The sequence below is a fragment of the Oreochromis aureus genome, linkage group 17 (assembly GCF_013358895.1).
Source record: "Oreochromis aureus strain Israel breed Guangdong linkage group 17, ZZ_aureus, whole genome shotgun sequence".
Taxonomy (NCBI): Eukaryota; Metazoa; Chordata; class Actinopteri; order Cichliformes; family Cichlidae; genus Oreochromis; species Oreochromis aureus.
The window spans coordinates 22,524,818-22,537,495 of record NC_052958.1 but is presented as its reverse complement, the minus strand read 5'-3'; the positions used below and the strand labels follow the sequence as shown (position 1 = coordinate 22,537,495).

The window sequence follows — 12,678 nt, the reverse complement described above, 5'->3', positions numbered from 1 at the left end:
TCCTCCGGGGCTCAGCGGCTACTAAATCAAACACACTCTTGTTACTGTTGTTTGTAATGGGAAGACAGTCCCCGCCCTGCTGGCCGGCGAAGAGAAAGGAGAGCCGTTCGAGTGTAAAATACTGAAAATCTGCGTCTCTGTGAATCATCGTAAATCTTCTGGTCATATTTCAGCTTCAGTTCACTAACCGCTGCAGGCACGCCCTCTGAAGCGTTTAAACTCGGATTCAAGCCTGAGAAATGAACCTTTGAATTTCACTGAAAGCGCGATCAGGTCCCAGTTTGTGACGGCCACGGAATTCTGCAAAACATCAGCGTCGTCCCGCAGCAAACCCCGCACACAGAGACCAGACCTCAGCGCCGGACAAAGCAGTGCATGTAAACAAACACACCCTTTGTTCAAGACAAAGGATTACGTCATTGTTTTACGAGATAAAGTCGTGGAACGTAAATAAATAATTTAATAAAATAAAATATATAACGAAAATAAAAGTATGACTTTTTTCTGTTCCCGTAGATAAATTATAAATACTTTTTAAACGGATTTCTTAAAACCCTCTACTGCATGACTTTTTAATTTTTTGGGAAAAAAATATTTCACCCTATGTTGGGGGAGCTTTAGGGTCCCTAATAATATATCAATCATAAAATATGACCCCCCCCCCCAAACAGATATTGGTTTGTTGCTTCAAGGCAACATTGTGCGACAAGAGTAGTCAAACAAAAGTTATTCCATAATAAGTTTTATTAGTACAACAAGGATGAACAAATAAACAAACAACAAATGAACAATGTAAACATTTCACAGAACAATAAAACACCAAAATACATCCAACATTTGACCCTAACCCCATGCACGCACGCACACACACACACACACGTTGTGTTTCCATCACTTTTGGGGATATTACATTAACTTCCATTAATTTCCTGGAGACTTATCCTGACCCATCACAACTACCTGCCTGAACCTAACCCTGACCTTATCCTAACCCTGACTCAAGCCTTCACCCTAAAATTTAATGATTTACCTTGCCATTTGTCCCCATAAAGTAGGCGAGACCTCACAATGTGATTGTGTAAACAGATTTGTGTCCCCGCAACAATAAGTAATACACGTCCACACACACACACACACACACATACACACACGCACAAACACACACACACACACACACACACACACACACACACACAATTACTTTACCAACTGACCCCTGAGCTCTCAAGTGTCTCTCAAACCTGATTCAGGGATCCACTCTCTCAATTTCTGAGGGAATGTCTGTAACTGCACATTCTCTTGGTTTCCTTGCATAAAAGGTTTTTATGTCCATGTCCTGTAATTATCAGTAGATTGTAAAGTAAAAAACATTGACTATGATCATATAAATGCACACAAACACATCTCTACACACATATGGTAACGTATTATATTGCCTGAAAAAAATTAGGCTAACTGCACAGTGTTGCCTGAGGCAACGAATGAAAATTAACAGTTTTACTGTATAAATAAATTGTAAAAAGTAGAACAAACAATCAAATATACTTCTTAACATATTCATGCACATACAAGTGTTTTTTTATATACATTTATTTCACTATAATGATGTAAGATAGTGATCTTTATCTTACTTCCTAATGGAGATGTCTCTCATGTAGTGCAGCCCCACCCCCCCCCCCCCAAATGAAAGTCACACCACCTTCAACTCATCACTTTATTGGAAAGAGATGTGCCTGGTAGCATTATTTGGGGGAAAAAAAAGAAAAAAAAAAAAGGTTTTTTTTGAAGGCCCAGTGTGAGGCATGAAAATGTGGTTTGTTGCCTCAGGGCAACGCCATGCAGTAGAGGGTTAAGCATGTTAAAAATATTGGAAACTAATGAGATGAATATTTCATTTTTGTACTTACACTCGTTTAATATCATTATATATTTTTTACATGAATCATTAAATTAATAATAAAGTTTATAAATAAACTTTTTAAACATAATTTAATTAAAATTAAAGATTTAAAGGACATTGTAAAGTAAAACCTCATGTTTTCGACTGATAATTTGGTGTTTCAGATATGAATACATTATTTAAATATAGGGATATAAAGTAACTATAAGGATATAATAATACTACAACCTACAGCAATAATTTTACTTACTACTATAAGATAGACTTGTAGTCAAGACCGCCTAATCCGAGACCAAGACAAGACCAAGACCAGAGGGTATCAAGACCAAGACAAAGACCAAGACCAGAGGGTATCGAGACCAAGACAAGACCAAGACCAAGACCAAGTTGAGACGAGACCAAGACCGAGACCGAGTCGAGAAGAGACCAAGACCAAAACCAAGACCGAGACAAAAAAAGTCTTTAAACTGCAGCCAGATGCTGCTTCGTTTACAGGTGTCAGGCATATTTATGTGTTTTGCTTTCAAGCACAGCCCTCCTCACCGCTGTCTACTGTCTCACTCACTTGCTGAGAGGACAGACGCACGCTCCACTTGACTGTCGCGTCTCTCACCCTCTCTGTTTTTCACATAATGATATTATCCTATATCCTCGCATGTGATTGGCAACAATATGGAGGATTGGAGCATAACTGAGCCACTGTGTGAGAGCTGAGCAGCGAAAAGGAAATTAAGTGAGGGTAGAAATGACTGAAAGATTATTAGGCTCTGTTTTGAGTTTTGTTCAAAAAGAATGACTTCATATAGGAAAAAAATAAATATCACATATGCAGGACACCTTAAACTAGTTTTTAATTAAGCAGCAAGGCAGAACAAAGTCGGGCCTGTATCAAGACACAGGGACTAAACCCCAATTCAACCAGACCCAGAACTGATCCGAATTAAAACAGGACTACAACAGTTCAAAATCAGGACTACTTAGGACTTAACCAAGACGGAACCAGAATCAGAACTAGATGATAGTAGCACTGAAAATCATCATAGACCTGCACTACACTTATTTTTTAATTCTACCAAAGTACACTATTTAGATTCTGAAAAGTTTATATAATTATTTAGCCTTGTTGTGCAAACAAGCCTGCATAACTTAATAAATATAGAATTTGAAAAGTAACAAATGGTATCTAAAAAGAAACAGGTACTAGATACATGTTCTGATGAGTTTTGGCAAACAACCATTTGACTAACATGTGTGTCTCACCTGCTCTTGTTCCATCTCTGTTCTGTCCTCATTCTCCATCTCCTCTCTGTTCCTCTCTCTCCTCTCTGTTCCTCTCTCTCCCTCTTTGTGCTGATAATCAAGCCAAACACCAACATCATCAAATATACAGTTGAAACCAGATATTTACATACTCTTCAGATAAAAACACAAACACTTTTTTAATTGTAACATCAAATCAGACTAAATGTTTATTTTTTTAGATTGATAAATATAAAAAACATATTTGTTAACTTTAAGAGTAAAGAGAAAACTATATGTATTTCTTAATTGCAAATGGCACCAAATTGTATTCAAAATTGAGCCACACTTATGTAGCTCCACAATTCTGTTCCTGGTGTTTTGGTTGACATCTCTTGATTTTCACATGTCACAGAAACAGGCTCTGTGTTTTGCCTTATATGCATCCACAGCTGTGCCACCAATTTACTCACATGGACTCTACTAACCTATCAGAAGCTTCTTAAGCTCAGAATGGAATCGCCTGGAGTTTTCTTATTAATTAACAATAAACTTAGTGTATATGTTCTCCTAAATTTGATGAAAGGGATAAAAATAGACGGCTCTGTCTCTCTTTATTCTGTCATTAAACTAATTCAAAAGATTAGTTTATTTATCTAAAACAAAAGTTTACTCTAAATTAATGTTTAACAGTAAAAAATAGTTTTTATGTTTTCTACCTAAAGTGTATGTAAATATCTTGTTTCATCTGTGAATATACTGCTGTGTATTGAAATTCCTCTTGTTTTGCATAGATATACTGAACAACATACAAAGCATAATATATAAAATAACATCTACCTGAGTTTTTCTTTGAAAGAAGCTTCTTATGTCCATTGTTGTGTTCATCAGTACACAATTGAAACCGATTTAGAGAGTTTGTTTAGCCGTGGAGGGTAACAACTGAAAATATGAAATGTAAGCTAAGACTCTCTAAAAATCAGCATTGTTGTTCGGCTTTTATTTATCCATTTGTTGATTCACTCGAAGAGCAAGTAACGCAACCAACTGATCAGTTTGATATCAATCTTTGTGATACACCGTCATATTTACATTATTAGTTCAGTACGAATGATTTGCTTTGGTACCTGGTCAAACTTAAGCTGTCCTCTGTCTGCAGCAAACTCGCAGGCAGCAGCTTCTCCCCCCTCGCTCACATGCGTGCTGTGCTCAGTCACCTAGTGCCTGAGCTCGGATCATACCAAAATTAGGGGGAATTTACGACGGTGCCCCATGCTTCTGAAAAAATGACCCGGGCTTAAGCCCAGTAAGCCACCCCCCGGCTCCGCTAATGGTTGACTCCAAATCTCCCGAACACTATGTCGATTTGAGAACGGAAGACCGAAACAGCGAGACCAAGACCGAGACAAGACAAAAGTCCGTCGAGACCAAGACCGAGACCAAGACAAAAGTCCGTCGAGACCAAGACGAGACCAAGACCACGTAAAAGTGGTCTCGAGACCGGTCTCGAGACCAAGACCGGTCTCGAGACATCCAACTCTACTATAAGAATATATAATAATGTAAAATTAATATTTCAGTGCTATGCTCAACACAGTCATCCCTCACAAACTCATCCACAAACTGTCTACACTTGGCCTGCACCACCCTCTGTGACTGGCTACAGGACTTTGTGACTGGCAGGCCTCAGTCTGTCAGGATCGGCAACATGACTTCAGCCAGCATTACCACAAACACTGGCGTCCCACAGGGTTGCGTCCTCAGCCCCATCCTCTACACCCTGTACACCCACGACTCTGTCGCCTGCAACAGGGATAACACCATACTGAAGTTCGCAGACAACACTGCAGTGATTGGTCACATCACTGGAGGGGACGAAGCGGCTTATAGGAGAGAGGTGGCCGGTCTGGTGTCATGGTGTGAGGACAACAACCTTACCCTCAAAACTGATAAAACAAAGGAGATGATAGTGGACACGAGGAAGAAGAGGAGGCCTCAGCAGCTGCTGTTTATCTGGGAGAGTGAAGTGGAAAGGATGAGCAGCTTTAGGTACCTAGGTGTCCACATCAGTGAGGACCTCACCTGGACACTGAACACCACACAGCTGGTCAAGAAGGCTCAGCAGCGGCTGCATTTCCTGAGGAGGCTGAGGAAATTTGGTATGTCGGCCAAGATCCTCAGCAGTTTCTACAGCTGCACTGTGGAGAGCACATTGACCAGCTGCATCACTGTATGGTATGGCAGCACTACTGCTATGGACCGCAAACGGCTGCAGAGAGTGATAACAACTGCGGAGAAGTTCTTCCCCACTGCTATCAGACTCCCGAACAGCCGACCTACCTCAACTGCAATTTGCACATCAGGACACTTTGCACACTAAGTTCATTTTGCACATTAAGCTCCTTTGTACATCCCTCTACATTGACATCTGCATACCTCACTTGTCTTCACTTACTTATTTTTTTACTTATTTATTTATCTTTCATTATTTTTATCCTTATTTTTATCTTTATTTATCTTGTTCCTTCAACCTAACTTGGCATTTGTGTATGGACAGCAAAGGAAGAATTTCATTGCACAGAGAAATGCTAGTTCTTCTGTACACATGACAATAAACACTTTGAATCTATATTGAATTTTTTAATTGACATTTTTCAAACTTCATCTGTTTGAATTTTAACCCATAAATAAATGGCTGTCACATAAAATTAAAACTTTAAATTAAAATGTGTAGTTTTTTGTCTTTGTGGAACAAAAGGATTTTAAACATTTTGTTCAGTTGCGAGTTTATAAATGATTCCCAGACAGAATGTTTTAAATTCTGATTTTATTGTGAAAATGGATTTTTGTCAACTTGGAGTCAAACAGGAAGTTGTGTCATTGATATCTGATCAGTGACGGAGTGATCAGATGAATCCTCGTCGGATGTCTGAAGGTCGCCCTCCCGTTGGTCGGATTCTCTGGAAGTCGTGGCGAGGTCGTCTGTGCGGGTCTGCGAGCGGGCCGATGGGGTCATAGCGGGGGCGGGGGAGTAGGCTGTGGGGCAGGTTTGGTCGCTGATCGTATTCCCCACCGATGATGCCCGGCACCGGGGGGAAGTGAGGGTAGGGGATGGGGTGGAAGATGTCTCCTGGATGGAAAGGCAGGAGGGGGCGGGGGCGGGTCGAGGCAGCATTTCGAAGTTCAGAGCGAAACTTGTACGACTTTTTGTAGAGCTGGAAAAAAAAAAAAAAAAAAAAAAAGGCAAATCAAATTATTTACACTAAAAATGCCAAAAATCAACAACAAATCACATTAAAGCTTAAATTCTGCAAGCCATCATCAATCTGCCCCACATTAGACTAATTTATTATTACCTAAAAATATTTATATTAAAAACGACACATTAGGAGGTTTTAAGAATTTACAGTTCTTTAATTATTTAATTTGATAAAGTGTGTTTCTCACCTCCTTCCAGTCTGTGTCTCTGGATCTGCCTGAGCCTGAATCTGAACAACAGCAAACACAATCAGTCACTTTAATTATAATGATTTTGTTGAAAAACTGGACCTGAGGAAAAAAATGCAATCACAATAAATCAATCAATCACTAAACCTTTATTTAATGGACTCATTTCAGAACTTCGAATCTGTGTAAATTTAGAAAATATTTTGATACTTTTTAGTTTATTTATTTCTAAAAATATCTTAAACAAGGTGGACATTCAGGTGTTTTTCCCACAATTTCTGCTTATTTGTGGAGAAAATAATGACTGATTTGTTTTTACAAACCTAAAACCTAAAATGTCACCTTAAACACCCAAAAACATTTTAAAAGCACATGAAAAAGAACATTTAAACAGCGTCAGAGGAACACTGTAGTTAGAGAAATTTGCAAAAATAATGTTAAAAATAAATGAAGTAGTTTTAGGGACTCTTTTTCCACCTGCGAAGTCGCGGCGGTACAGGTGTCTCCACAGTGACGAGTCTGCTGTGGCGACGTTGAAGTGCCGGCTTACCGCCGACAGTCTGACCACAGAGCGAACGTCGAGCAGGCGGAGGACTCGGAGGAGGAGCTCCGGAGGAAGAGCAGGCAGACCGAACGCCACGGGGAGAGCCATCGCTGAAACACACCACAGATTGTTAGTACGAGACATTAGCATGTTAGCACGTTAGCATCTGCTTACAGAGAAACTTCATCAATGAAAACTCGACTGAAGCTCATATGAGTCAAATAAGCTGTTCCTCTAAAGCAGCTTCCCAAATGTTTCAGGACAGATTTTACTAGAATTCTTCGGGATATTAACATGAAATAGTTTATTACAAAACAAATGAGTTTGTGTGAAAAGAAAAACTAGAAAAGTAAAGTCCATATGAACTCAAGTCTGAAAGTAAAAACCAAATTTAAGATGGCAAAATAATCTGTAATCCTTTTTTTTTTTTTTCAACTCATGGCTTCACATGTTGGGATAAAACCTTTCATGGACACTCATATACATGCTTTATCCAACATGTGTGAGATTAATTTTACTATCTAACTACTACTTTGTAGTACTTTTTTACTACAAATAAAAGTTATTTGTTCTTTGGTATTTAAATAAGATGATGTAGTTGATGAAATGGAATTTCGATCATAATATGTTTTCATCATAAGAAACGTAAAATTGAATATCATCTACATAGAGTGTAACTTTTAAAGCTGCTAATCTTCTCAGTTCGAAGCACATAGAAGTCAAACACCAGAGGACCTAAACTGGAACCCTGGGGAACACCGTAGGTCAGGGGTGGGCAATTCCAGGCCGAGGGCCGGTGTCCCTGCAGGTTTTACATGTGTCCTTGAACCAACACAGCTGATTTAAATGGCTAAATTAGCTCCTCAACATGTCTTGAAGTTCTCCAGAGGCCTGGTAATGAACTAATCATGTGATTCAGGTGTGTTGACCCAAGGTGAGATCTAAAACCTGCAGGGACACCGGCCCTCGGGGCCTGGAATTGCCCACCCCTGCCGTAGGTGATAAAATACAGAATAAATTTGACTTTTAGAGGCACAAAAATATGTTTACTCCTAATTTATGGTGAAGTTATTTAATAATGTAATCACCTTAAATAATGCAAGTTAACAGTTTAAGAGATGCTTTAGTTATATGTCAAAATGTCTTAAAATTTTAATAACGCTGCAAATTCAAGGACTAATCTTTTAATTTTATATAGATTTAAATAACTTTCATTAAGATTTTGATTGGTTAATATAATTCTCTTTGCCCTGTATGTTTTTTTATGAGTGAGATTTTGAGCTTTACATTTTAATTTTAATCAAATTGAACATCGATTTAAATAAAATCTGTCTTAAACTCACTAAAAGCTGTAACAAGACTAATGTTCACAGCAATTTAACTTCTCTGAGGTTTTCTCTGATTAAAGCTGATGAACTGGATGATCATGTTGTCAGCACCAACAATGTTGTGACTCATCTGAGAGGGGGCGTTACCTTCTCTGGCGGTGGCGATCAGTGGGTACGCCAGCTGGTCTTTGAAGAGTCGGGACAGTTTGCTGAGGTCTTTAAACGCTGCTGCTGCACTTCCTCCTGAACAACATCAGACATAGAAGATTAATCAAAGACGCTCCCGTGCTGGTGGCGTTATGCCGATCAATCACAGCTTTACCTGGCCACTCGTTGGTCACGTAGCTGGATGCATTCAGACACAGTTTGCGGACGGTGTCGACCGTTTCTGTAACCTTCAGAGTCGCTGCATGAAGAAGAAACAGGTCAGAAACACAGTGGGAGTTGGACACTAAAAGGTCAAAGGTCAAATAAAAATAAATTCAGCCCATTTAAAGAGGACTCACTGTTGATGACGAGCATTGGGCCCATGCACACAGCCACCACCGAGGCCAGGCTGCTCTCACACAGAGGATGAGTGTACTGCAGCTTGTAGACTCCACCTGCACACCTCCATCCAGCAGGCATCTCACCGGGCTTCAGCTCGGTGCCCTGTGGAGGCGTACACACTTACTCACACCGTCTGCCTTCACCTGTTTACTCAGCAGGATGTTAATCTGTCCCCCTCGCCTCACCTGAGCAATGAACCCAGTCTCGAGCATCAGGAGATGTCCGGCCACCATGATGGCGTCGTTGGGACTTGTGGGCTGGGCCGTGTGGTACAGGAGCTCCAGAGAGAGTGGTGCCTGACCCTCCTCGGCCTCACCGCACAGCATTGGCTCCCAGATGGTGGCTGAAGATTCAGAGTCCAGCATCTCACAGGACGGCTGGGACTCTGGAAGGACTGCAGGACCGGCGGCCCCACTGACACTGCTGCTGCTGCTCGGCTGTTTACCAACAACAAAACTGTGAGCTTGGGCACGTCTACGCCCCATTGTCAGGTCAATGAGCGACGCGGCGCAGGCTAAAATAATCTGCTGTTGTTTCTTTGTTATAATAACTTAAAATATAAAACAGACATTAACAACATCAAAAACAACAACCTGCCATAAACAGGTCAAGGCTGATCTCCTTTAATGTTACAGCTGACCACAAACATCGAAACAGAGTCAGATCCATAAGTATGTGAACAATGATGCCTCTGCTGACCAGCCTTTGAAAATGCAGGACTGTAATTGGCTGAAATTCCTGAACAGTTAATGCATCACTTTGTTGACTTCTCGAGTTAAAGCTCAAAGTCTTATTGTTTGATATGAAATATTCTGTGATGATCCACGAGGCTAAACTACAAAGGCTCTGTCAGTTTTCAAATACTTGTGGTCACAACTGTAAAAGACAAACAGCAAGGGGGCTGGATGGGAACCTTGTGGAACACCGTACGATTATAAATCAGTGTTTGTCTTCATTTTGAGAATGATAGGGAATTTTAAAATACCATCAAACCATTACACAGATTTAACGCCCACTGTGCCTCTTCCAGTGAGTTTGTTTTTATTTTTTGGCACCAGTAACACTGGAGACCATCTCCTGCAATGGGTAAAGATCATCCTTTCAAACCTTTGCAGACCTTTGTTTTTCTCTCCAGCTGTTCATGAGACGCACATCTGTAAGGATTTAAAAGCACCTCAAGCACCAAATATCTAAACGCTTCTCAGGCTGACTGAGACTTTGCTATTTAAAAATGTGTCTGGTGATGTGAAGCTGAGGATGTGTCTGAAAATGCTCCGTTAGACTCCTGCAGCTTTCCAGATGTGAAGATTTCTACTGCTGTGAGAGAGCCGGTGCTTCCACAATGAAGGCTGGCACACCCATGACTTTTAACTGTTCTTTAATCCAAAGTTCCCTGAAAGCTTGTGAGTGTCAGGTGAGAAAGCTTTTGAACCCGTGAGTTCGTCCAGCTCCAAACAAAACATCTCAGGTTTCAGAGGCACAGCTGGTTCACCTGAACACTTTCAGTCTGATGCTGCTGATGAGTGTGATCACTGTTGGATGATGTGAAATTAAGTGTGTCAGCGTGTGCATCCACAGAAGAGAAACTGTGAGGGGGCTGCGGCCCTTTAAACCAGCTTTAACCCTTGCTGTGTGCTCTGTGGTGTGTCTGTATTTGCGAATTATTTTATGTCATAATTCAGCTCATAAAAACACAAGAAAGTAAAACAGAAACTGTGCACTGAAGCCAGAAGTACGTGGATGCTTCCTGGGCCTGTTTCTGATCTGTTTCCAATCTCTGGCAGAGGCAGTCTACAGTCTGTGTAGACTGACCTCCCACACATGGACTGGAAACAGGCTCGATATGTCCCACGCACCTATCCAGCCCACCTGAACAACCTGCTGCAGGTGAACATCATACCTGAGTGGAGGCCATGATGAGGGTCTGCTGGCTTTGCCTCTGGTTTGCAGAGCTCTTGGCTGCCGTGTAGGTGGAGCTTGTAGACGAGGCTGAGCTGGTTGAAGCGGCGGCAGCTGTGGCTTCAGACTGAGGCAGATGGACGCAGATCAAATCTCCGGACACGATGCCGCAGGACGCCAAAGTCTGAGCGGTGTCCGTGAGCAGCTCGGAGCCGCTCAGAGACAAACCAAACTCTGTGTCTGAACTGAAGCACAAGCAGGGAGTCAAATAACTGAAACTTTATTAACCACAACTCAGATTACAGAGTTAGACGTGTGCAGCACCGACCTGAGTCCATGTGAGGACAACAGCATCTCCTGGATGTGATCTCTGAGCTCTTTCAAACTGGGATCTTCTCCAAGTAACTCCACCCGGCTGGTCTGCCTGTTGATCCGAACCCGCAGCTTCATGATTCTGCTCACACACACAGACACAGGAAGAGGACTCACACTAAGTAATGCACAGACTGCAGAGGGCCATGATGCTCTTAACAGAACTGTATTCACATGTTTGGATTTTATATCACTCAGTCTGATTTTTCATATAATTTTATTTCCATGTTGTATTTAATATTTTGTTTATATGCAACTTTGTTTTATTCCTTTATTATTATTATCATTATTATTATATTTTTTCTTTATTTTAGTCATCTTTCTATTAATGTTTAATTGTTTCATTTCTAATTTTTACTTTAAAATAATTATTATTTTTGTATGTAATTATAACTGTATTCATTTCTTTGGTATTTATTTATCTATTTCAGTTTTTGTTATCAGGTTATTATTTTTCGTTTCTTATTTTATTTGTGTTTCTCATAAAAACATGTTGTCAAATTTCACTAAAAACGGATAAAAAGTGAATGGAGTCTGGCGGAAAGATTCCAGCTGCTAAATCGGATCATCAGTGAACAGTGACGTAATCTGTAATGAACTTTAACTAACATTAATTTAATCTGTGCACATATTAAAAAAGTATCACGTGAATTTTACTGTGCACAAAGTGACTATGATTCAAATCCAAACCTCACAGTAAACTTTAGCTCATTAAGTACGAAACCTCATTAGAAATCTGCCAAATTTAACTTTTGATGAGTCACTAATGACGTTTTGAAGTTTCTTAGCAGCTTTAGCTCCTCTTCAGCGCTAAAACGTCATATTTAGAGGATTTTCGTTCATTTTGCGCTGATTTCAGAGCGTCGTTGGTTCTCTGTGAGGTAGAAAATATGTAAAAAGCTGCGTGAAAACAAACGTTTCGTTTTCGTTTCTGCAGTCTAATCGTTAGCTAACGTTTCACTGACGCTGCTGCTGCTTAGCGCGGGTTAGTGTTAACTAACCGGGCTAACTAACTAACCGGGTTAAGGAGCGTTTGTAGTCCTGAAAGCTGGAAGTCAAACAGAAGAACACTCACGTCGTGAACTACCGGGAAGACATCCACGACTCTTCATGTGTTTCTCTGTAAACACACAAACCTGCAGCGCCCCAAAACACGCACACACCGCTTCCGGGATGGATTTTCACAATAAAACACGTCGAGGGCGCTCAAATCAAAAGTTTATAAACCAAAGTTTTTTTGTTTTGTTTTTAAATTCTCTTAATAATTATGTTAGCGTAAATCTGTTCTTCCGTAAAAAGGCCCAACTTTTCAAAATAACAACTTTTATTAAATTAGATGCATGTATTTATATTTTTTATTTAATATATGTACGCATGTATTATGTTGCTTTGTGTTGATT

General features: G+C 40.3%; 2 protein-coding genes across 3 annotated transcripts in view; both read right to left on the bottom strand.

Annotated features, from left to right (window-relative positions):
• kiaa0930 (KIAA0930 ortholog) overlaps window positions 1–4,302 on the bottom strand; it is a 28,577-nt gene extending 24,275 nt beyond the window's left edge. The window contains exon 1 of the mRNA XM_039600885.1: window positions 4,267–4,302. The gene's annotated coding sequence lies outside the window, so the exon portion shown is untranslated. The remainder of the gene's footprint in view (window positions 1–4,266) is intronic.
• A 1,647-nt stretch (window positions 4,303–5,949) lies between these two features.
• Window positions 5,950–12,468, bottom strand: fbxo7 (F-box protein 7). Of its 2 annotated transcripts, none has more exons than XM_031736854.2 (10): window positions 12,354–12,468; window positions 11,235–11,360; window positions 10,908–11,151; window positions 9,193–9,444; window positions 8,965–9,109; window positions 8,781–8,864; window positions 8,606–8,701; window positions 7,064–7,240; window positions 6,587–6,627; window positions 5,950–6,354 (listed from the first exon to the last, which is right to left on the bottom strand). In XM_031736854.2, the coding sequence occupies exons 2-10, from the start codon at window positions 11,354–11,356 to the stop codon at window positions 6,046–6,048; spliced, it is 1,470 nt and encodes a 489-aa protein (XP_031592714.1). In that variant the 5' UTR covers window positions 11,357–11,360; window positions 12,354–12,468; the 3' UTR covers window positions 5,950–6,045. The 2 variants fall into 2 exon arrangements, with proteins under 2 accessions (XP_031592714.1, XP_031592715.1); XM_031736855.2 differs by having other exon boundaries at window positions 12,297–12,451.
• Between the last annotated feature and the right edge of the window lie 210 nt (window positions 12,469–12,678).

Excerpts from the sequence above, each read along its gene's own strand:
- fbxo7 (XM_031736854.2), bottom strand. The coding sequence starts at position 11,356 with ATGAAGCTGCGGGTTCGGATCAACAGGCAGACCAGCCGGGTGGAGTTA. Across the intron at positions 9,110-9,192 it reads AGACTGGGTTCATTGCTCAG|GGCACCGAGCTGAAGCCCGG; the intron begins GTGAGGCGAGGG and ends ACGCCTCCACAG. Across the intron at positions 8,865-8,964 it reads CCCAATGCTCGTCATCAACA|CGACTCTGAAGGTTACAGAA; the intron begins GTGAGTCCTCTT and ends TTCTTCATGCAG.